The sequence below is a fragment of the Mobula birostris genome, chromosome 3, assembly GCF_030028105.1.
Source record: "Mobula birostris isolate sMobBir1 chromosome 3, sMobBir1.hap1, whole genome shotgun sequence".
NCBI lineage: Eukaryota > Metazoa > Chordata > Chondrichthyes > Myliobatiformes > Myliobatidae > Mobula > Mobula birostris.
The window spans coordinates 10,937,401-10,961,378 of NC_092372.1; the positions used below are offsets into that span (position 1 = coordinate 10,937,401).

The 23,978-nt window shown below is 44.8% G+C and overlaps 1 protein-coding gene across 2 annotated transcripts in view; it reads left to right on the top strand.

The window, feature by feature from the left end:
• The first annotated feature begins 294 nt into the window (after nt 1–294).
• Nucleotides 295–23,978, top strand: part of c3h18orf54 (chromosome 3 C18orf54 homolog) — a 61,477-nt gene continuing 37,793 nt past the window's right edge. For both annotated transcript variants that reach the window (XM_072252210.1, XM_072252209.1), the window contains exons 1-3: nt 295–577; nt 4,948–5,262; nt 16,502–17,347. In XM_072252210.1, the coding sequence (XP_072108311.1) occupies nt 517–577; nt 4,948–5,262; nt 16,502–17,347 (1,222 nt within the window). In that variant the 5' untranslated portion in view covers nt 295–516. The remainder of the gene's footprint in view (nt 578–4,947; nt 5,263–16,501; nt 17,348–23,978) is intronic.

Here is a 23,978-nt window from a genome sequence, read left to right on the forward strand (position 1 = left end):
TGAGTTCCTCCAGCATTTTATGGGTGTTACTCTGCATTAGCAGCATCTGCAGAATCTCTTGCGTTCATGACATGCCTAATTCTGATTTTAAGTGTGTTCCAGTTACTAAAATATTCTCATTCTTAAAATGCAACAACTTTTCAAAAGAAGTTTTGTAATCGTGCAGCTAGTTTCAGGCTTGCTGTACTGTAATATAACTTCGCTGAGATGAGCGTGAGCGCGAGTCCTGGGACGGAGGAGCGGAGAGCGCATGCGCCGTGTGACCCAACTGTAGCAATTGTTGGGGGCGGGAGTTTGGAGAAGGGCGGAGGGGCGAGGACAAGGAGTCCGGGATCCCGAGAGGCAAGAGCGGGCAGTAGGGCGTCCGGGAGCCGGAGACCCGAGACCTGAGACCCAAAGACCAGGAGCCGAACGGGCGAGGGGCGAGAAGCGAGGACCTGGGCACCGGACGGTGTGTGGGTTGCGGGCCGGGGAGCTGGGCCCAGAGGAACAGAAACAGCCATAAACTCTGACTGCATGTGTTGTTTAAACGCTCCCGTCAGCAGGCTGCACGGTGTGTGCGCCGACAGGTATCGAGGTTAACACTTCGTTACTCTCTTTTTAAATGTGCATCAGCCCGTAGGTACCTTCTCCGTCCTAGGGTAACTCAGGTTATGTGAAGTAACCAGATCGATAATTCATTATTACTTCTAAAGTATAATGGCGGTTGGCAGACATAAGGTGCATTTTTACACTTCTCTGGAATTTTATTCACATGCACCTTCCACGTTAGCCTGGTGTCATCAACGAACTGACGCTGACTCTTGTTAAAGACCCTATACCTTGAGATCAATTGTGGGTGTACAGGTATTATAATTTATACTGTAAAGAGCACACCTTTTAGATACGAATCATCCAATCAAGTTGCAACTGCATGTTTGCTATTTAATTGGACGTACCCTTGAACGAATGAGGTTCTTCTATGTGTGACTCAAATGTGAGAGGGACGGCGGTCGAAGACTTTCCGGAAGAGAAGTGTTCGGTGTGCTTGAATGATGCTCAGCAGGTGGCGCTAATGCACCTCGCCAACCGCCATTAAAACTTTAGTGAAAGAAGAAACGAGGTTCCCCTGTGAAAAAAGATTCTGGAAATGCACTGCATTAGTAGAAGGGGAAGCAGTGTTAAACTTTCTAATCAAAAACCTTTCATTGAAGTCGAGTTTAATTATGTTCCTCTTTTGAGAGATATTACTTTACAGTGTTTTCCAGCATATTTTACTTTCATTTCGGATTGGTAATTTCAGTTTTTTTCTTTTACTTACTGAACTTCATATATTTGTTGCTACCTTCATTCATCAATTGCTATAACACGTGTTATATCCCTGCTTATACACTCAGCTGGGATGGAGATGCTTCTCTACCAAAGGAGGTGTAAGACGCTCGTTCCCTTTGCTAGCCTGCAGGTCACCCTTAGGCAAGCGGTGAATGGTTATCTGAGCAGCTGGTGCGTATCGCAAGTCCAGGTTATGTGACCACCGACGCCAGGCAGACAATCTCTGAAGAGTATTGATAGTGGCTGGGGTCACCTGTCTTGTAAAGACACTGCCCAGGAGAAGGCAATGGGAAACTGCATCTGTAGAAAAATTTGCCACGAGGAATCACGAGACCATGATCATTCACATCACACAACACAGCACATATTGATATTGATATTCAGTGTCCATTTTGTTAGGTACCTGGTCGGCTTCTGCTGCTGTAGCCTATCCACTTGAAGGTTCCGCTTCACATTCCCATTCTGATATGTCCATCCGTGGCCGCCTCCTTTGTTGTGATGAGGCCACACTTAGACTGGAGGAACAACACCTTGTATTCCATTCGGTGGGTAACCTCCAACCTGATGGCATGAACATCGATCTCGTAAACTTCCAGCAATGCCCTCCAACCCCCCCCCACCTTCTCCATTGCTCATCCCCCCAGCCCCTCACACTCCTTCTCCATTTACCATCCCTTCTCTCACCTCAGCTCTTTGCCCATCGCCTCCCTCTGGTGCTTTCCCCCCACCCCTTTCCTTCCATGGCCTTCTGTCTGATTCACCAATCACCTTCTCAGCCGTTTACTTCATTTCCCCCCCCCCACCCCAGGTTTTACCTAACACCTGATGGTTCTCTCTCTCATCCCCCCACCTTTTACATCTGCTCAGCTTTTTTTCTCCAGTCCTGCCGACAGTTTGGGCCTGAAACATCGACTGTACTCTTTTCCCCATAGATGCAGCCTGGCCTGCTGAGTTCCTCCAGCATTTTTCGTGTGTTGCTTGGATTTCCAGCATCTGCTGATTTTCTCTCGTTTGTCACTTCAAGGTTTGACATGTTTTTCATTCTAAAAAGCTCTTCTGCACACCACTATTGAAGCAGGTGATAATTTGAGTGACTGTCACCTTCCTGTCAGCTTGAACCAGTCTGGTCATTCTCCTCTGACCTCTCGTTAACAAGTCGTTCTTGCCCAGAATGCTGCCACTGGATGTTGTTTTTGTTTATCACACCATTCTTTGTAAACTGTAGAGACCGTTGTGCATGGAAATCCCAGGAGATCAGCAGTTTCTGAGATATTCAAACCACCCTGTCTGGCACCAACAATCATTCCTCAGTCAAGGTCACTTAGATCACATATCTTCCCCTTTTTGGTCTGAACAACAACTGAACCTCTTGACCTTGCGTGATTTTATGCATTGAGTTGTTACCACATGATTGGCTGATTAGATATTTGCATTAATGTGCGGGTGTACCTAATAAAGTGGCCACTGAATGTGTAGGAGTTGGCAATTTTTTGAGCATACATTTATTTTATGGTTAAGTACCGGTGAGCACAGAACGCCACATTTTGCTTGTAATGTTTTTGCAACCAGTCTTGTATCTTAATTACCAGCTTCACTTTACATTCAGCCAGTGGGACTCGAAGCTCTGGAACTTTGCACAGGTTTCAGCGACGCGGTTAGGTGATTCTGCTAAATAAGAGTGACTTACATAATGTAGCGACTTTGAGAGTGAGAATTTAGCATAAAGGGAAAGTGGTTAAAAAGAATTCTGAGGGTGCAATGGCAAATTGCAATTTTAGATAAAAGCAAAAACTAAGCTTATCAACGTAAAACAGATCTAAGTTAAATTGATAACTGTCTAGGAAACATAAGGTGATCAGCCTTTTTCCCCTTGGGCCATCATCATCATCGTTATGTGCCGTGTCGTATGATGCAGGCGATCATGGTCTTTCCACAACCGTGATTGTACTTGGCGAACTTTTCTACAGAAATGGTTTGCCATTGCCTTCTGGGCAGTGTCATTATAAGACAGGTGACCCCAGCCATTATCAATACTCTTCAGAGATTGTCTGCCTGTCAGCAGTGGTTGCATAACCAGGACTTGTGATATGCACCAGCTGCTCACCCGACCATCCACCACCTGTTCCCATGGCTTCACTTGACCCTCATTGGGGGGATAAGCAGGTTCTTCACCTTGTCCAATGGTGACCTTCAGATTAGCAGAGGGAAGGAGTGCCTTACACCACCTTTAGTACAGACGTCTCTCTACCCCGCCACCCAATTCCTCTGGGTAAGGGATCAAAAACTAGGGCACATGGATATAAGGAGAGAGGGGAAAGATAAAGGGGCAGTTTTCTCATACAGAGTGGTTGGAATATGCATTGAGCTGCCAGAGGGAGCGGTTGTGGCAGTTACAACAGTACCACTTGGAGTACATGGAGGGGCTTGGAGGGATATGGGGAAAATGCAGGAGATTGGGATTAGCTGGGTGGACATGCTGATCAGCAGGACTTGTTGGGCTGAATGGCCTGTATCTGTGCCATATTGATCTAGGAATCTATAGAACTGGGGCCAATGGCATAGAAGGTATAGCAACACACACAAAATACTGGAGGAACTCAGCAGGTCAGGCAGCATCTATGGGAAAGAGGAAACAGTGAAAGTTTCAGGCTGAGTTCCTTTATCAGGATGGGAAGGAAGTGGGCAGAAGCCAGAATAAGAAGGTGAGGGGAGGGAGGGGAAGGAGTACAAGCTGGCAGGTGTTAGTGTGGAGGGGGATGATAAGGGGAATGAAGTGAGAAGCTGGGAGGTGATGGGTGGAAGTGGAAAGAGCTGAAGAAGAAGGCATCTGATAGGAGAGGAGTGTGGACATGACAGAAAGGGAAGGAGGAGGGGAACGAGAGGGAAACAGTAGGCAGGTGAGGAGGAAAGATTGCGCAAGAGGGAATAGGGAATGGAGAAAAAAGAGTGAAGGGGAGAAATTACTGGAAGTTAGAGAAATCACTGTTCATGCTATCAGGTTGGAGGCTACTCAGAAGGAATACTCCTGCAAACTGAGTGTGGCCTCATTGTGGCCACTGGAAATCCTGCCTTTTGTGGCAGACAGACTGAAGGTGCTTGACGAAGCGATCAACCCATTAGTGTCCAAGGCAATGTGTGAATGTCACAAATGAGGTTCTGTATTGAGGACCATGGCATGTTTTGCCTGTTCGACTATTTGTACAGTAGTTATTAACTACATTTCTCTCTTTGTAGGAGCATTACATCTGTTGACATCATAAGTCTGCCCTTTTGTTTAATTTATGCCGCGATACCATTTGGGTATTTCCCACTGAATGCTTAGTTGTTGAAAATGCTTTTTGAAAGGATCACACGGATTTGGGACCGGCATGGTGGCATAGCGGTTAGATTAATGCTATTACATTGCCACCGACCCAGGTTCAATTCCACCACTGTCAGTAAGGAGTGTGAATGTTTTCTCTGTGACCGCATAGGTTTTTCTCCAGGTGCTCTGGTTTCCTCCCACATTCCAAACACTTACAAATTAGGACGTAATTGGGTGGCGCGGGCTCATTAGGCTACCGTGCCATCTGCTACCGTGCTATATCACTAAGTATTGTGTTTTGCAACATCTTTGTTTTATTTTTGTGTGTCAAGGTGAGATATCGTTGCAAGATGTAATGACAAGGAACATCATGAACAATGGACTATCCTTCCAGTCTTCTGACACTGGTCTGTCTGCGTTGTTAACCAGCACTGCTCACCGGAGTGGCCATCATTCCTATGGCTCCCGCCAATTTCCCGGCTCCATTCTCTACCGAGGGAAAACTTACCAGTCAGCATCTGAGGCTCTGGAAGCTTATATTGACAGTTTTGAAAAGAAGCTGACCTCCCCAAAGGAACATGCAAACAAACTGCATTTGGGAAGCAGCTCCAAACTGTTTTCTACTTCTGCACACAATGGAAGAGAAGGTAAGAATGTTTTTCTCTCATCCTGAATGGACCAAATCAAGTTGATAGGGTTGTTACGAAGGTAAGTGGTGTGTTGGCCTTCATTAAATGGGGGATCGAGTACATGAGCCGTGAGGGAATGTTGCATCTCTGTAAAACTCTGGTTAGACCACAGTTGGACTATTGTGTTCAGTTCTGGTCACCTCCTTATAGGAAGGATGTGGAAACTTTAGAGAGGGTGCAGAGGAAATTTACCGAGATGTTGCCTGGACTGGAGAGCATGTCTTGGCGGAGGAGAAGATGGCAGCGCATCGCATGTGCGCAGCTCTCCGGTGAAAATGATATTGTATCCGTTAAATAGGGGCCGTGAACAATTCTGAATGGACGTGAAAGCACAGAGGAACATCTGGAAAAATTTCTGAAACGCTCGTTCGCTGCTGTCGTTACTGCGCGGTCGGGAATCTTTCAGAGGGTAGGCCTCAAAATCCCCGGCCTTTCCTGCTTTTGGCAACCGAGAAAGAGGTCGAATCCCTTGGACAGAGATGGCGCTCAGTACTCGGTGTCGGAGAGCTGATCAGAGCTCGAAGTTTTCGGATGACTCGGAGTCGGATTGTGGTCGGCATGGCAGGGAGAGTTTTTCTTCCTTCTCCTGTCTGCGTGAGATGTGGGACATTTGAGAAACTTTGAACTTTACTGTGCTCACGGACTTCTTCATCAAGTTATGGTATTGTTGCACTGTTGTAACTATATGTTATAATTATATGGTTTTGTCAGTTTTTTTAGTCTTAATTTGTCCTGTGTTTTGTGATGTCACACTGGAGGAAATAATGTATCATTTTTTTAATGCATGCATTACTAAATGACAATAAAAGAAGACTACGTGTCTTCATAATCATGAGGAAAGGTTGAGCGAGCTAGGGCTTTTCTCTTTGGAGTGAAGAAGGATGAGAGGTGTTGATAGAGGAGTACAAGATGATGAGAGACATAGAGTGGATAGCCAGAGACTTTTTCCTAAGGCAGAAATAGCTAATATGAGGGGGCATAACTTTAAGGTGATTGAAGGAAAATGTAGAGGGAGATGTTAAAGATAGGTTCTTTACACAGAGTGGTGGATGCATGGAACCCCCATGTCAGAGGTAGAGGCAGATACATTAAGGACATTTAAGAGACTTCTAGGTGCGTGGATGGAAGAAAATGGAGGACTATGTGGAAGGAAAGGGTTAGGTTGATCTTAGGGTAGGTTAAAGGTTTAGCACAACATTGTGAGCCGAAAGGCCTGTGCTGCTCTGTTCTACCTTCTATCTTTAGTTAATTCTGTCTCTCCTTGTTCCTGTTGTCCTTGTGTTTTCAAAATCAATAGAGAAGTGGATTGTTGCAGAATTTTCACATAACTTAATGTAACATGAATAAGATAACACCATCAGTAACCAGAAATAATTAGAAACACTCTTACATTTCCAATATAACAGGTGACTACACACATATTTCCTTAGGCTGTAATAATCTTGGAGTCTTTTGAGACTATACAAGGCAGTATGTGAATACAAACGACAGTCCTGTGCACAAATCTTATATATATCTACTGTGGACTGAGGCTATGTCCACACTACGCCGGATAATTTTGAAAACGAAGCCTTTTCTCTTTGTTTTGACCCTCCCTCCACACTGAAACAGCGTTTTCATCCCCCAAAAATGGAGATTTTCAAAAACACTCTCCAGAGTGTGTAAATTTGAAAACGATTATTTTGTGTTGTAGTGTGGACGAGGTAAACGGAGAGATTTTGAAACGTTGTCATGACAACACCACAACAACAATGCGTTTTCTGCTTCTGCTTGGTACTGCGCAAGCACTGCCAGAGGGCTGTTATAACAGCTGTTGTAACGGCGTGAGAGTTAAATTGTAAAGTGATCTTTTTTAACTAGATCCCCTAAATTGATTTGATTGAGTCTATCTTTAAAAATATTAATGTCAGAAATACTGTGCAGGTCTGGCGGCAGAAGATTCCACTCACTTGTTGATCTTGGGTAGAGGACGGCTTCATGCATGTGTTGTTTATTGTCTACGTTAGTAGCTTGTTTGGAGTTAAACATCTCCCTCCACGTTCTCCACTGCTTTGCTGACTTTGTAGTTGTTTGTAACTCGCAGGAGCAGCTCGACTTCATTGTCTGTCTAAATGAAGAAGTCTGGTCTGCTTTTTCCAGTGGAGGTTTTCTTTGTATTCCTCGAAGACATTTTTGGAAACTTTCTTTCGCTGTTGTTGTAGGTACTGTAGTCTTTGACCAATGGAAATAGCACAACGCCGCTGTGGAACTGTAAATATTATACTGTTTCCTCTTCGCTTGCTTACCGTAGATGTGTCTTTGCATGCCCAGTAGGAGTAGATTCGCCCAAATATGTGTTTTGGTGTGGACAGAGATATTTTGAAATACACCTAGTGTGGACGCCTGTCCTTTTTACTCGAAACCGGCGTTTTCAAAATTATCCGGTCTCGTGTGGACGTAGCCTGAGAGTGGGAAGGGGCAGAGAGAGGGGAATCATGGTTGGGAAATGGTGAAGAGAGAGGGGAGGGAGCATGAACCACCAGAGAGACATTCTGTAATGATCAATAAACCAATTGTTTGGAACCAAATGACCTTGCTTGATGTCTCAGGGCTGGTGTGTCCATCCCCTTGTCCCTGGCACTCCATCTTAGCCACCTGTCCCACACCCCTCCTGCAGCTCTCCACTCTCGCCATTCCTAACATATTGTGCTCCCACCAGATTTACAAACTCTCCACTCCATGTTGAGAACTACAGTACTGTGCAAAAGTCTTAAGCACATGTATATAACAAGGGTGCCTAAGACTTTTGCGTAGTACTATATTTTTCGGTTATTTTAACAAAAATGAAAGAACTTCAAGGAAAACATCAAAAGACCAGTCAGGCTGTGGTTAGAATAGATCCTAAAGTAGTTCCTTCTTTTAAAGTCAAAGTTCAAGTAAATTTATTACTAAAGTACAGATATGTCACCGTATACAATCCTGAGATTTATTTTCTTGTGGGCATTCACAGGAACTACAAATAAGCATAATAGAATCAATGAGGGCCGGCTGACATCAGCGCTGGACTCTGGAATGGAGGTTCCCGGGTTCGAATCTGGTAGCATTGCTGGTTAGAGAGGAGATTAACACAATAGAAAGGAAGGACATTAGCCGGGAGGATGCGGAATCGATATGGGTAGAGCTGCATAACACTAAGGGGCAGAAAATGCCGGTGGGAGTTGTGTACAGGCCACCTAACAGTAGTAGTGAGGTTGGGGACGGTATTAAACAGGAAATTAGGAATGTGTGCAATAAAGGAACAGCAGTTATAATGGCTGACTTCAATCTACATATAGATTGGGTGAACCAAATTGGTTAGTGTGCTGAGGAAGAGGATTTCTTGGAATGTATGCGGGATGGTTTTTTGAACCAACATGTCGAGGAACCAACTAGAGAGCAGGCGATTCTAGACTGGGTATTGAGCAATGAGGAAGAGTTAATTAGCAATCTTGTCGTGAGAGGCCCCTTGGGTAAGAGTGATATAATATGGTGGAATTCTTCATTAAGATGGAGAGTGACATAGTTAATTCAGAAACAAAGGTTCTGAACTTAAAGAAGGTATGAGACGTGAATTAGCTAAGATAGACTGGCAAATGACACTTAAAGGGTTGACGGTGGATATGCAATGGCAAGCATTTAAAGACCGCATGGATGAACTACAACAATTGTTCATCCCAGTTTGGCAAAAGAATAAATCAAGGAAAGTAGTGCACCTGTGGCTGACAAGGGAAATTAGGGATAGTATCAATTCCAAAGAAGCAGCATACAAATTAGCCAGAAAAAGTGGCTCACCTGAGGACTGGGAGAAATTCAGAGTTCGGGAGAGAAGGACAAAAGGCTTAATTAGGAAGGGGAAAAAAGATTATGAGAGAAAATTGGCAGGGAACATAAAAACTGACTGTAAAAGCTTTTATAGATATGTGAAAAGAAAAAGATTGGTTAAGACAAATGTAGGTCCCCTACAGACAGAAACAGGTGAATTGATTATGGGGAGCAAGGACATGGCAGACCAATTGAATAATTACTTTGGTTCTGTCTTCACTAAGGAGGACATAAATAATCTTCCGGAAATAGTAGGGGACAGAGGGTCCAGTGAGATGGAGGAACTGAGGGAAATACATGTTAGTAGGGAAGTGGTGTTAGGTAAATTGAAGGGATTAAAGGCAGATAAATCCCCAGGGCCAGATGGGCTACATCCCAGAGTGCTTAAGGAAGTAGCCCAAGAAATAGTGGATGCATTAGTGATAATTTTTCAAAACACTTCAGATTCTGGACTAGTTCCTGAGGATTGGAGAGTGGCTAATGTAACGCCACTTTTTAAAAAAGGAGGGAGAGAGAAACCGGGGAATTATAGACCGCTTAGCCTAACATCGGTGGTGGGGAAACTGCTAGAGTCAGTTATCAAAGATGTGATAACAGCACATTTGGAATGCGGTGAAATCATCGGACAAAGTCAGCATGGATTTGTGAAAGGAAAATCATGTCTGACGAATCTCATAGAATTTTTTGAGGATGTAACTAGTAGAGTGGATAGGGGAGAACCAGTGGATGTGGTATATTTGGATTTTCAAAAGGCTTTTGACAAGGTCCCACACAGGAGATTAGTGTGCAAACTTAAAGCACATGGTATTGGGGGTAAGGTCTTGATGTGGATAGAGAATTGGTTGGCAGACAGGAAGCAAAGAGTGGGAATAAATGGAACCTTTTCAGAATGGCAGGCAGTGACTAGTGGGGTACCGCAAGGCTCAGTGCTGGGACCCCAGTTGTTTACAATATTTACTAATGACTTGGATGAGGGAATTAAATGCAGCATCTCCAAGTTTGCGGATGACACGAAGCTGGGCGGCAGTGTTAGCTGTGAGGAGGATGCTAAGAGGATGCAGAGTGACTTGGATAGGTTAAGTGAGTGGGCAAATTCATGGCAGATGCAATTTAATGTGGATAAATGTGAAGTTATCCACTTTGGTGGCAAAAATAGGAAAACAGATTATTATCTGAATGGTGGCCGATTAGGAAATGGGGAGGTGCAACGAGACCTGGGTGTCATTATACACCAGTCATTGAAAGTGGGCATGCAGGTACAGCAGGCGGTGAAAAAGGCGAATGGTATGCTGGCATTTATAGCAAGAGGATTTGAGTACAGGAGCAGGGAGGTACTACTACAGTTGTACAGGGCCTTGGTGAGACCACACCTGGGGTATTGTGTGCAGTTTTGGTCCCCTAATCTGAGGAAAGACATCCTTGCCATAGAGGGAGTACAAAGAAGGTTCAGCAGATTGATTCCTGGGATGGCAGGACTTTCATATGATGAAAGACTGGATGAACTAGGCTTATACTCATTGAAATTTAGAAGATTGAGGGGGGATCTTATTGAAACGTATAAAATCCTAAACGGATTGGACAAGCTAAATGCAGGAAGATTGTTCCCGATGTTGGGGAAGTCCAGAATGAGGGGTCACAGTTTGAGGATAAAAGGGAAGCCTTTTAGGACCGAGATTAGGAAAAACTTCTTCACACAGAGAGTGGTGAATCTGTGGAATTCTCTGCCACAGGAAACAGTTGAGGCCAGTTCATTGGCTATATTTAAGAGGGAGTTAGATATGGCCCTTGTGGCTACGGGGGTCAGGGGGTATGGAGGGAAGACTGGTGCAGGGTTCTGAGTTGGATGATCAGCCATGATCATACTGAATGGCGGTGCAGGCTTGAAGGGCTGAATGGCCTACTCCTGCACCTATTTTCTATGTTTGGTGCCGTCTGCCTGTATTTGATCGCTCTTCCTCTCCCTCTCACTAGCTGAGGGAAGTGCAGGAGTCTTGGGTTCCATGTTGCAAGGATTGATCGGCAGGGCTGTGGACTCGTGTTGGAGGACTTTGAGGCTCATGTTGCATGTGTGCCTGGATTCTGTTTGCTGTTTTTGAGCAGTTTGTTTGGGATGATTGATGTGGACTTGGGCGCTTCGGTGAAAAATGGCCCGCAGCCTGCAGTGGGCTTGCAGCACAGTGCTGAATGGAACTATACTGAATACTACTGGACTGCTGATTTGATGTTTGATATTTTACAGTCCCTATAAAAAGTATTAACCACCCCCTCCCCAGAAGTATTCATGTTTTATTCTTTTACAACACTGAATCACAGTGGATTCAATTTGGCTTTTTTTGGCTCTGATCAACAGAAAAAGACTCTTTTGTGTCAAAGTGAAAACAGATCTCTGCAAAAAGATCTCGCTTGCATCTAGGGTTGCCAACTTCCTCACTCCCAAATAAGGGACAAAAGTAGCAGTCAAATACGGGACACTTGTGTTTACCCCCAAGAAAGACTACAATGACCATGAAGCCTTGTTCGGGCACCTGTGTGCACATGCGTGTACGTGCTGATTTTTTTCTACAAATGGGTTTTGGCTTAATCTTCCCGATTCTGATACACTATACATACATTATTTCTACTTTATATAGGCTGTGTATTTATCATATCATTTCTGCTTTTACTATATGTTAGTGTTATTTTAGGTTTTATGTGTTATTAGTATGATTTGGTAGGTTATTTTTTGGGTTTGGGAACACTCAAAAATTTTTCCCATATAAATTAATGGTAATTGCTTCTGCGCTTTACGCCATTTTGGCCTACGAACAGTTTCATAGGTGTGCTCTACCTTAACTGGGGAAATACGGGACAAACCAATTTAGCCCAATATACGGGGTGTCCCGGCTAGTACGGGACAGTTGGCAATCCTACTTGCAGCATACACCAGGGTGCTCTTTCAAGTTACGTGATGAGGTAACTGTAACCTTTGGCCAGGAACAGATGTCGTTAGGTGGTGCCCAACCTTCATAGAGTGTTTCAACCCTTAACCACGACACTCTCCAGTTGGCGGGTCAGCAGTGGTGCCCATCTGCTCCTGACTTCCAGCTCAACTCCTCTCGCCTGCTCCATACCCAGCAAGAGGAACTTTCTGCTCACCCCGCCCCCCCCCGGCCCCCACATCCTGTGAGCTGCTTTGTTCTTGCTCTTTTCATCAAGGCCCAGCGCAGACAGCAACCTCCACGCCAACCTTGCCGGGAACCCTCTATAGCCGATCTCCGTGGGGAATAACCACACCTGCCGTCCTTCGTCCCTGCACTCCTGGGACTGAGGACTGGTACTTCAGGACCTTTCTCTCATGAGCCTCCTCACATCCTTCCTCCTTTCCTAGTGAGCTCCACCAGGATGATCGCTTGCCTTCGGTGGATCACAGTGCGATGTCCGGTTGAAGTGCGGTTTGCACCACCTATGGGAACTCCCTCCCCATATTGACCCTCATCTCCTATGATGTGGCAGTTTGCAGCAGACTGGATTTAGGCCTCTTTGATATGATTGGCGTGGTCCTCTCCTTGATGAAATTGACTGCTCTGTTTGTCTCTCTGCCAGCTGGTCTCTTTTTACACCTCTCCCGCTCCAGTGTGTCAGCAAGGGACAGCAGGGTCTTGTCGTGAGGCCATCTAGACCGTTGTTGTGTTAAAGCTGTTTTGCATCCTGACAGTATGTGTTCCAGTGAGCCCCGCTGATCACCAGGCTTGCAGTTGGGGTCCTCTCTCAGCCCTCGTGTGCATCTGTGATGGTGTAGGGAGAGTGTCGTACATGCGCCGCAGGAGCAGAGGAATGCAGAAGGGCCCATTTCTCCAAAGCTCTGCCCAAGTGACCTTGTGCTTGGGAAGATCCTATTTCATCCGGGCGCCCTATGACCCTGACTCCACTGCCTTCGATACCCACCTTTTGTCCTCAGGGTTCCGCATCTGTGCCTGGACCATGTCATGCCTGTCCCTCGCACAGTTGGAAGTTTGTAGAGCTGAGGCCTTGCCGTCCCAGGCATGGGTTGTTGATGATGTCTCTCATTTGCAGGGAGCTCACTGCCTAGTCTAGGGCTGAGTTGGCGGCCCACTTTGAACCCTATCTGGTTGTGAGTCCTTGATTTCTTAGCTTGTAATCAGAGCTCCTCAATTACAAATATAAAACACAAACTAATTGATTGCATAATTATTCACCCCCATTAATATGACACAGCAAATCATCACTGGTTCCGCCAATTGGCTTTAGAAGTCACATAATTAGTTAAATGGAGATCACCTGTGTGGAGTCAAGGTGTTTCAATTGATTGTCAAAATACACCTGTATCTGGAAGGTCCAACTGCTGGTGAAAAATATCCTGGCAAAAACTACACCATGAAGACAAAAGAACACTCCAGGCAACTCTGCAGAAAGGTTATTAAAAAGCACAAGTCTGGAGATGGATACAAGAAAATTTCCAAGTCACTGAATATCCCTTTGTGTACAGTTGAGTCAATCATCAAGAAATGGAAAGAATATGGCACAGCTGTAAATCTGCCTGGAGCAGGCTGGCCTCAGAAACTGAGTGACTGCGCAAGAAGGGGGGCGAGTGAGGGAGACCAACAAGAGACTTATGACAACTTTGGAGGAGTTACAAGCTTCAGTGGCTGGGATGGGAGAGACTGCGCGTACAACAACTGTTGGCCCGGTGCTTCACCAGTCACAGCTTTATGGAAGAGTGGCAAAGAGAAAGCCACTGTTGGGGGAAAACAAACTCACATAAAATATCGGCTAGAGTTTGCCAGAAAGCATTTGGGAGACTCTGAAATCAGCTGGAAGAAGGTTCTGTGGTCTGATGAAACCAAAATTGAGCTTTTGGCCATCAGAATAAATGCTACGTTTGGTGTAAACCAAGCACGCACATCATCAAAAACTCACCATCCCTATCGTGAAGCATTGTGGTGGCTGCATCATGCTGTGGGGATATTTCACTGCGGCAGGTTCTGGAAGACTTGTGAAGGTAGAGGGTAAAGTGTATGCAGCGAAATACAGGGAAATCCTGGAGGAAAACTTGATGCAGTCTGCAAGAGAACTGCGAATTGAGAGAAGATTTGTTTTCCAGCAAGTCAGTGACCCCAAGCATAAAGCCAAAGCTACAGAAGAATGGCTTAAAAACAAAGTTAATGTCCTGGAGTGGCCAAGTCAGACTCCAGAACAAACTCAATCTAATTCAGAATTAGTGGCTGGACTTGCAAAGGACTGTTCATTCATGGTCCCCATGGAATTTGACAGAGCTTGAGCAGTTTTATAAAGAAGAATAGGGGGGAAAAATGCAGTTTCCAGATGTGCAAAGCTGATAGAGACCTATCCACACAGACTCAAGCCTGTAATTGCTGCTAAAGGTGCATCTATTAAATACTGACTTGATGGGAATAAATAATTATGCCATCAATTATTTTGTGTTTAGTAATTAATGAATTTAGACCAGTTTGTGGAAATTTGTTTTCATTTTGATATGAAAGAGTCTTTTCTGTTAATCAGTGTCAAAAAACCAAATTAGTTCTACTGTAATTCAGTGTTGTAAAACAATAAAACATGAAGACTTCCAACGGGTGTGAATACTTTTTGTAGACATTGTACGTGCTGTTCACTCGCTTTTTGCTGTTTGCATAATTTGTTCTTTTATTGTGCCTTGAGTGTTTGATGTTTTCGTGAACCGTTCTTTGTTTTGTTGCAGCCTACGGGAGGCGGAATCTCAGAGTTGTGTTCTGTATACATACTTTGATAATAAATGTACTTCGAATCTTTGGAATGAGGAAGAAGTGACCTGTTACTTACAGGTGATGAATGCCCTTCAGTCACTCAGATACATTAGTGTGTATAGGGACAGAATTAATCATAGGCTAAGGGTGAAAGGTGAAATATTTAAGGGGAACTTCTTCACTCAAAGGATGGTGAGGGTGCGGAACGAGCTGCCAGCAGAGGTGGTGGATTCAGGTTTGATTTCACCATTTAAGAGAAATTTGGATGGAAAGTGAATGGAGAGTTGTAATCAAGGTGTGGGTCGATGGGACTAGGCAGAATAACAGTTTGGCACTGACGTGATGGGGCTTTTTCTTTGCTGTAGTGTTCTATGACTAAAGCTGCCTTGTTGGCTGTGTGAGTAGTTGCCTGCCAATTCTCTCGACTTAACAAACGGCTTCGTGCAGTATGCAAGTTTCATTGTTTTCTAAAGAGTGGTGACCGCCTCGCAGACAAATGAAACAACATAGAACGTTACAGTACAGAACTGTACAAGCCCTTCGGCCTACCATTTTGTGCCAACTTTATAACCTAATTTAACATCTTCCCTCCTACATAACCCTCCATCTTTGTGCCTTTCTAAGAGTCCCTAATTTATCTGCCTCTACCACCTCCCCTGGCAGGATGTTCCCTACATCCACCACTCTCTGTGTAAAGAAATTATCTCTGATATTCCCCTATACTTTCCTCCAGTCGTCTTAAAATTATGTCCCCTTCTGTTAGCCACTTCCACCCTGACCATCCACTCGACCTATGCCTCTTATGATCTTGTTGATGTCTATCAAGTCACCCTTCTGAAAGGCTGAGTTAAGAGTCACTGAGTGACACAGGAAGGGAAACGGACCTTTGGTCATACAGATCATCAGTCATACTGTTCACACTAATCCTGAGTAACACACTCACACAGTACTGGAGGATCTCAGCAGGTCGGGCAGCGTCAATGAAAATGAATAAACAAACAGTCGAAGTTTCAGGCTGAAACCCTTCATCAGGACTGGAAAGGAAGCGGGGGAGATGCCAGAATAGAAAGGTTGGAGGCAGGGCAACGGTACAAGCTTGAAGGTGATCGGTAAAGCCAGATATGGGGAAAGGTAACGGGCTGGAGAAGAAGAAATCCCATAGGAGAGGAAGTGGACCATGGGAGAAAGGGAAGGAGGAGGAGCACTAGGGTGAGGTGATAGGCAGTTGAGAAGAAGAGGTGAGAGGCCAGCAGGGAATAAAAGCAGAGGGAAGGAGAGGGGCAAGGGATGGTGGGTGGGGCGAGAAAGAGGAAAAAAAAATGATAGGACGGAGAAATCGATGTTCATGCCGTCAGGTTCCCTTGAGAGTGTTGCTCCTCCTTGCTGAGAGTGACCTCATCGTGGCATGGACCAACATACCTGCACTAATTTTACCTATTTTATTGTCCTCACATGGGGTGATGGAGGGAGGGGGAGGCGGACAGACTGAGAGAGACAGGCAGGGAGGCTCACAATTTCCAGCATCTACTGAATCTTTTGTGTTTATGATTTATTTTTGTTATTTCTAGCCAGGGAGTCAAATGCAATTATTGTTAACTAACTGTGTTGTCTTGCAGCTTTCACACAGCAGCATTCCTTCAAAGATTCGGATTTTCCCGTTCGACCTTTAGGAAGGCAGATGGGTACTGATCCGGACCTCATCAGCCTCACCACTGATGATCTTTTGCACCTTCCAGCGGATGGCTCCCTACCTCTGACCCGAAGTTCCGTGCTGAAGTGCTTGTCAAAGGCCAACCAGCATTGGGGATCCCATCCGAAACGCGACTCCTGGTACCCCTCTGTAAAGTCGTTTCCAGAATATTCTGAGACCCGACCTCGCAGGAAGGATGACGACTTTGCACAGTTTTCTGGGCGAGCTGGTGACGGGCTATCAAACTGGAATGCTCGTCTCAAGCCTTTCCAACTCGTACGTCCCAAGAGAGGGCCAAGCAAGGGAGATGAGTGCAAGGCCTCCTTCGTTCCAGGAGCCTCTTCTGTGGAAGATTGTGGACTTAGAGACCGCAGGTTTAACACTCTGTCCAGGCAGAGTTATCCAAGGTGGCTGACCAGCCAGAAATCTGAGCTGGGCGTCTCTGGGATAACTAGCGTGCCAGAGCTGAGGTATCCCGGCTGGCTTCAGGACTGTGATCTGGGCTCCGATTTAAGTGGGCTAGATCCTCTGAATGGAAGGCTGTATCCATGGGGAATTCCGTGCGGGACTAGGCTGGAGGATCCCAAATTACGCTGCAGTGCTGATAAAGGAACACCGGAGCACGAACATTTCGCCCATTATTCACGCAGTGAGGACCAACCATTTCATGTCCATACAGACCCAGGGACATGTGCCTCTTGGCACAGGACACCAAGACACCATGGTTGTACTGAAGAGTTGGAGGCTTCTTGCTGCGCTCAACCTTTCAGAGGTATAGTAATCTGCAACATGGGGGCGCCACTGTAGTGTAGTGGTTCGTTCAATGCTATTACAGCTTGCACCGTTGGAGTTGGGAGTTCAATTCTGGCGTCCTCCTTAAGCAAGTGTGTACATTCCTTCCCGTGTGTCCACGTGTTTCCTCCGGGTGCTCCGGTTTCCTCCCACCTTCCAAAGACATACAGGTTAGTAGGTCAACTGGTTATTGCAAACTGTCCTGTGTTTAGGCTATGGTTAAATAGGTGGGTTGCTGTGTGGAGCTGCTTGGTGGCCTGTTCCGTGCTGCATCTCTAAATAAATAAGGTCGTCTAGATGTACAATCAAACATGTCTGTGCTGGTGGTGATGCCTGTCTACACTAATCCCAGACTCAAGAGATTTGAGAGATGGTGGCACATAGTAACACACACACACACAGTGCTGGAGGAATTCAGTGAGTCAGGTGACATCTACCACACTCGGGTCGGAGGAGCAACACCTCGTATTCCTTAAGGGCATGAATATTGTTTACTCTTAACTTCCAGTAATTTTCCCCCTTCCCCCTTCTCTCTGTTTTTCCATTCCCCATTCTGGTTACCCTCTCGCCCTTCTCACCTGCTCATCTTGTCCCTTTGGTGCCCCTCCTCCTTCCTTTTCTTTCATGGTTCACTGTCCTCTCCTAACAGATTCCTTCTTCTAGACCCCTTCACCTCTTTCACCTATCCACTTTTTATTTCATCTCTCCTCTTCCTCCCCCACCTGACCTCACCAATCACCTTCCAGCCTGTATTCCTTCCCCCCACCCACCTCACCTGATCTCACCAATCACCTTCCAGCCTGTACTCCTTCCCCCCCACCCACCTCACCTGATCTCACCAATCACCTTCCAGCCTGTATGCCTCCCCCACTTCCCACCACCTCACCTGATCTCACCAATCACCTTCCAGCCTGTATTCCTTCCCCCCCACCCACCTCACCTAATCTCACCAATCACCTTCCAGCCTGTACTCCTTCCCCCCCCACCCACCTCACCTGATCTCACCAATCACCTTCCAGCCTGTATTCCTCCCCCACCTCCCACCACCTCACCTGATCTCACCAATCACCTTCCAGCCTGTATTCCTTCCCCCCCACCCACCTCACCTGATCTCACCAATCACCTTCCAGCCTGTATTCCTCCCCCACCTCCCACCACCTCACCTGATCTCACCAATCACCTTCCAGCCTGTATTCCTCCCCCCACCACCTCACCTGATCTCACCAATCACCTACCAGCCTGTATTTCCTTCTTCTCCCTTCCTTTCCAATCCTGACGAAGGGTCTTGGCCTGAAAAGTTCCTCTCCGTGGATGCTGTCTGACCTGCTGAATTCCTCCAGCATTTTTTTTTATTGATTTAGCGACTCAGCATGGAGTAGGCCTTTCCAGCCCCTTGAGCTGCACCACCCCAACAACCCCCGACAACCCTGATTAACCGAACCTAATCACAGCAGAATTTACAGTGACCAATTAACCTGCCGCATGTCTTTTCACAGTGAGAATGTACAGAGACTCCCTATAGAACGGTGCTAGAATTGAACTCTGAATTCCGGAACACCCCGAGCTCTATTCGCGTGTGCCAACTACTATGTTACATGGCGCCCAGTGTGTGATACAGTAATTCCATTTTCCAGCATTTCTAGCCATGTACCTGTGTACATGTTGTGATTGTGCCATCTCTACCACTTCCAGTGGCAACTCGTTCTATTGACCCATCAGTGCTTGCGAGAAAAGCCTGTCCCTCAGATATCCTTTAACTTTTCCCCCACTCACTTCAAACCTATCTCCTCTGGCTTTAGACTCCCCAACCTTGAACAAAGATAAACTGGGCCTGTGTTCTATAAATGAACTCTTATCCGGGGTGACACCAATGTAAATAGAGCGAATGCATTGGTGGGATTATCATGTCCCTTTGTCAGTGGATGGCAATTGAATTATTTTTGCATTATGTTTGATCAGTGGATGGAATAAACATATTATTTTATCAGTTAATTAATGTGGCATCTTTAATCAGATATATTTTCCATAACATATCTGTAAAAGTTAGTTGAAGTTTTAGATGACATGCGGAATCTTTGCCAACGTATAAGAAAGTAGAGGCGCTGTCATGCTTTCTTCATAACAACATTACGTGCTGGACCCAGGATACCATCCTCTGAAAAGCACAGGAACTGGCCTTTCAGCCCACAGTGTTGTGCCAAACGTAACAGTGACTGCACCTGAGATTATAATATCCCCTTGGCAGTAGATGGCAATTTAATTATTCTTGCTCTGCGTTTGCTGAGTTAAGAGGATAATCCCGTTATTTTGTATGTTAATTATCTTGGCATGTTCAATCAAATTCCACATTAATTAACATAAAATAATTCTTGTAGTTCAGACTCTGATATATCTTTTTAATCGGCTCCAATTTATTTCTCATTTATGATCTTTTCAACAACTGTTCATCAGTACTTTCAAATTTCAAAGTAAGTTTATTGTTAAACTACATATTAAACGCATCCGTTAGTCTTACGAGACCATGGATCTGCGCCTGGAAAGTCTTCCAGGGCGCAGGCCTGGGCAAGGTTGTATGGAAGAACCATCAGTTGCCCATGCTGCAAGTCTCCACGACACCAATGTTGTCCAGGGGAAGGGCATTAGGACCCATACAGCTTGGCACCAAGTGTCTTCGCAGAGCAATGTGTGATTAAGTGCCTTGCTCAAGGACACAACACGCTACCTCGGCTACCTTCAGGTCGCTAGTCCAAAGCCTTAACACTTGGCCACGTGCTCACACTAAAGTACATATATGTCACCATATACTACTCTAACATTCATTTTCTTGCAGGCATTTACAGTAAATGCAAGGAAATACAATAGAATCAATGATAAACTAAACACAAAGATGGTCAAACAACCAAATGTGTGTAAGAAGACAAACTGCAAATACAAAAACAAAGCAAATAATAACAAATAATACAGAGAACATGAGATGAAGAATCCTTGAAAGTGAGTCTGTAGGTTGTGGAATCAGTTGACTGTTGAGGTGGGTGAAGTTATCCCTTCTGGTTCAGAAGCCTGATGTTTGAGGGGTAATCACTTTTCCTGAACCTGGGTGGTGTGGGTCCTGAGGCTTCTGTACCTCCTTCCTGATGACAGTACTGAGAAGAGAGAGTGGTCTGGATGACGGAGGTCCTTGATGATGGATGCTGTTTTCCTGTGACACACTCTGTACAGATGTGCTCAACGGCGAGGGGGGTTTTACCTGTGATGTACTGGGCTGGATCCACTACAATTTGTAGGCTTTTCTGTTCAAGGCCATTGGTGTTTCCATACCAGTCAGCCAGTCAAAATGCTCTCCACCACGTATCTATAGAAGTTTGCCAGTGGTTTAGACATGCCAAAGCTTTGCAAACTTCCAAGAAAGTAGAGGTGCTGCCACACTTTCTTCATAATTGCCCTTGCACGTTGACCTAGGACAGATCCTCTGAAGTGTACAGCCCAGGAGCAAGCCATTCGGCCCACAATGTTATGCTGAAAACAAGCGACTGCGCATGTGAGATTTCAATATCCCTTTGGCAGTAGATGGCAATTCAATTATTTATGCTTCGCGTTTGCTGAGTAAATGGGGATAATCACATTATTTTGTATGTTAATGTACTTGGCATCTTTAATCAGATTCCAAGTTAATTAACATAAAAATAATTCCTGTAGTTCAGACTCTGAAGTACCTTTTTAATGGGCTCCAATTTATTTCTCATTTACGACCTTATCAACAATTGCTCATCAGTACTTTCAAAGTTCAGACTAAATTTATTGTCAAAGAAAGCATATGTCAGAGTACTTGGAGACTAATGATAAAATAACTCAAAGTCTCCATGGTTTCTGTGAAGGGAAATCTTCCCTGACAAATCTGTTGGAGTTCTTTGAGAAAGTAACAAGCAGGGTGGACAAAGTCGACGCAGTGGATGTCATTTACTTGGATTTTCAGAAGGCATATGAGGCTGCTTAACAAGGTAAAATCCTATGGTGTTACAGGAAAGATACTGGCACGGTTGGAGGAATAGCTGACAGGCAGGAGGCAGCGAGTGGGGAAAAAAGGGAGCCTTTTCTAGTTGGCTGCCAGTGACTAGTGGTGTTCCTCGGGGATCAGTATTGGGACCACTACTTTTCACATTGTTTGTCATTGATTTAGATAATGAAATTGATGGCTTTGTGGCAGAGTTTGCGGATGATATGAAGATGGGTGGAGGGGTAGGTAGTGCTGAAGAAGCAATGCGAAGTGAGTCCAGGTTGTGGAATCAGTTCAGTGTTGTGGTGAGTGAAGTTATCCATGCTGGTTCAGGGGCCTGATGGTTGAGGGGTGATAACTGTTCCTGAACCTGGTGGTGTGGGGCCAGAGGCTCCTGTACCTCTTTCCTGACGGCAGCAGTGTGAAGGGAACATGTCCTGGGTGGTGGGGATCGTTGATGTTGGATGCTGCTTTCTTGAGGCAGTGAGTGTGCTCAATGATGGGAAGGGCTTTAGCCATGGTGGATCCATGACATTTTGTAGGGTTTTCATTTCCTAGTCATTCGTGTTTCCATACCAGGCTGTGACGCAAACAGTCAATATACTCTCCACTGTGCATTGATAGAGGTTTTTCAAAGTTTTGTATAACATGGTGAATCTGCAAACTTCTAAGAAAATAAAGACACTGCCATGCCTTCTTTGTAGTGGCAAATATGTGTTAAGATCTAAAGTGAAATGCCTCTAACTATAAATTTACGCTGCATTCACACCAACTGTGATACCTTGTGTTTATTCCATCAAAGTTCTGCAGTTACTAATGGAGCAAAAAGCCTCTAGCTTGAATATGTAACTTGTCACCTGAAGATATTAAAATGAGCACTTGTCAGTCTTTTTATCAGGGTTAGAAATTTCACTAAAACTTTAAAAAGCATTTGTCAACTTTATTTGACTGCAGAAAGTTGACATCCATAGGAGCTCTATAAAACCCTGGTTAGACCACACTTGGAATATTGTGTTCTGTTGCAGTCGCTTCTTTATAGGAAGGATGTGGGAGCATTACAGAAGGTGCAGAGGAAACTTACCAGGATGCTGCCTGGATTAGAGAGCATGTCTTACGAGGACAGCTTGAATGAGCTAGGAATGAAGGGGGATGAGAGGTGATTTGACAGAGGTGTCCAAATGATAAGAGGCTTAGATAGAGTGGAGAGCCGGAGACTTTTTCCTACCCCCCCCCCCCGCCCCCCACAAACATTCTGGATTTGTGGTAGTCAAGCTGTATAAGGGAGCATAATTTTATGGTGATTGGAGGAAGTATGGGTGGCGGGTGTTGTCAGGAGTAGGTCTATTACCCAGAGTGTTGAGTGTGTGGATCGCCCTGCCAGGGGTGGTGGTAGAAGTAGGGACATATAAAAAACTTAGGTAAGCACATGGATGGTGTAACAATGAAGGGTTATGTGGGAGGTTAGATTTACCTTGGAATAGATTAAAAAGTCGGCACCACGTCTTGGGCCACAGGACCTGTACTGTGCTGTAATGCTAAATGTTCAAAATTCACAGGTTTAATAATGAATGATATTAGATTAATTTTAAATCAGGAAGTTGCAGGTCTGTGCTGAATTGTTGGATTTCCAAGTGCATTCAGCTGAGGCACTGCAATTGTTCTGGAAAAACTTGGGAAAGATAAAAACCATTGGCTAGATTTCCTCTGTTCAGAAAGTGATGCTGGAATGTGTACTTTAATAATCAGAATCAATACAGACATAATGTTCTGAAATTTGGTTTGCAGCAGTAGTACAGCGCAATACATAAAAATGCTATAAATTATAATATGAAATATATAAAAATCAAATTAAGTAAGTAGTTAAAAAATCAAATGCATCACAAGCACATAGCGTTAGGTGTTGTAGCATGGATAAAATCACCGGAGAGACAGAGTTACTGGTAGATACAAAGCAGCTTCTTTATTCGACACAACAAGGTAGAGTAGGCATCATACGGACGGAGATGCTTTCAGTAGAAAGGTCTGCTAGCCCAATGTGGGCTCGATATTTATATGCTGAACACAAAGGGAAATCCCTATTTACAAAGTTATAGACAATGCATGGACAATGCTTCCCTTTGAAGCTACATAGAAAACATCACACCCTCTGACTTCATCCTTTCCTCCTGATACCAACATGTCTGGGTTGGTACTCACAGCCTTTAGGAGTGCAAGTCAAATCCACAATACATTTATTTGGTATTTTACACGCTAACATAGAGGACAATTAATATTATAAAGTATAGATAATACTGTCTTCGAAACTACCTGTAAACTTCACACTTCCATCTGCAGCGTCCGGCTAGTATCCCGATATTCACAGCTTTTAGGAAATGCATTGTTGTGAACTCAATCCACAGTACTTTGTCAAACAGAAGACCGGTGGCCAGAGTCATTTAAGTGTAAATGAATCATCTACCCAAAAACTCGCTCTAACATTACATAAGCAGCATTCACAACAAAAGGCAAATTAACCATTATTTATTTATTGCGATACAGCAACCTCCAATCACAGGAAAATTTGCAATGATCAATTAACCAACCAACCACAATCTTTGGTCTGTGGGAGGAAACTAGA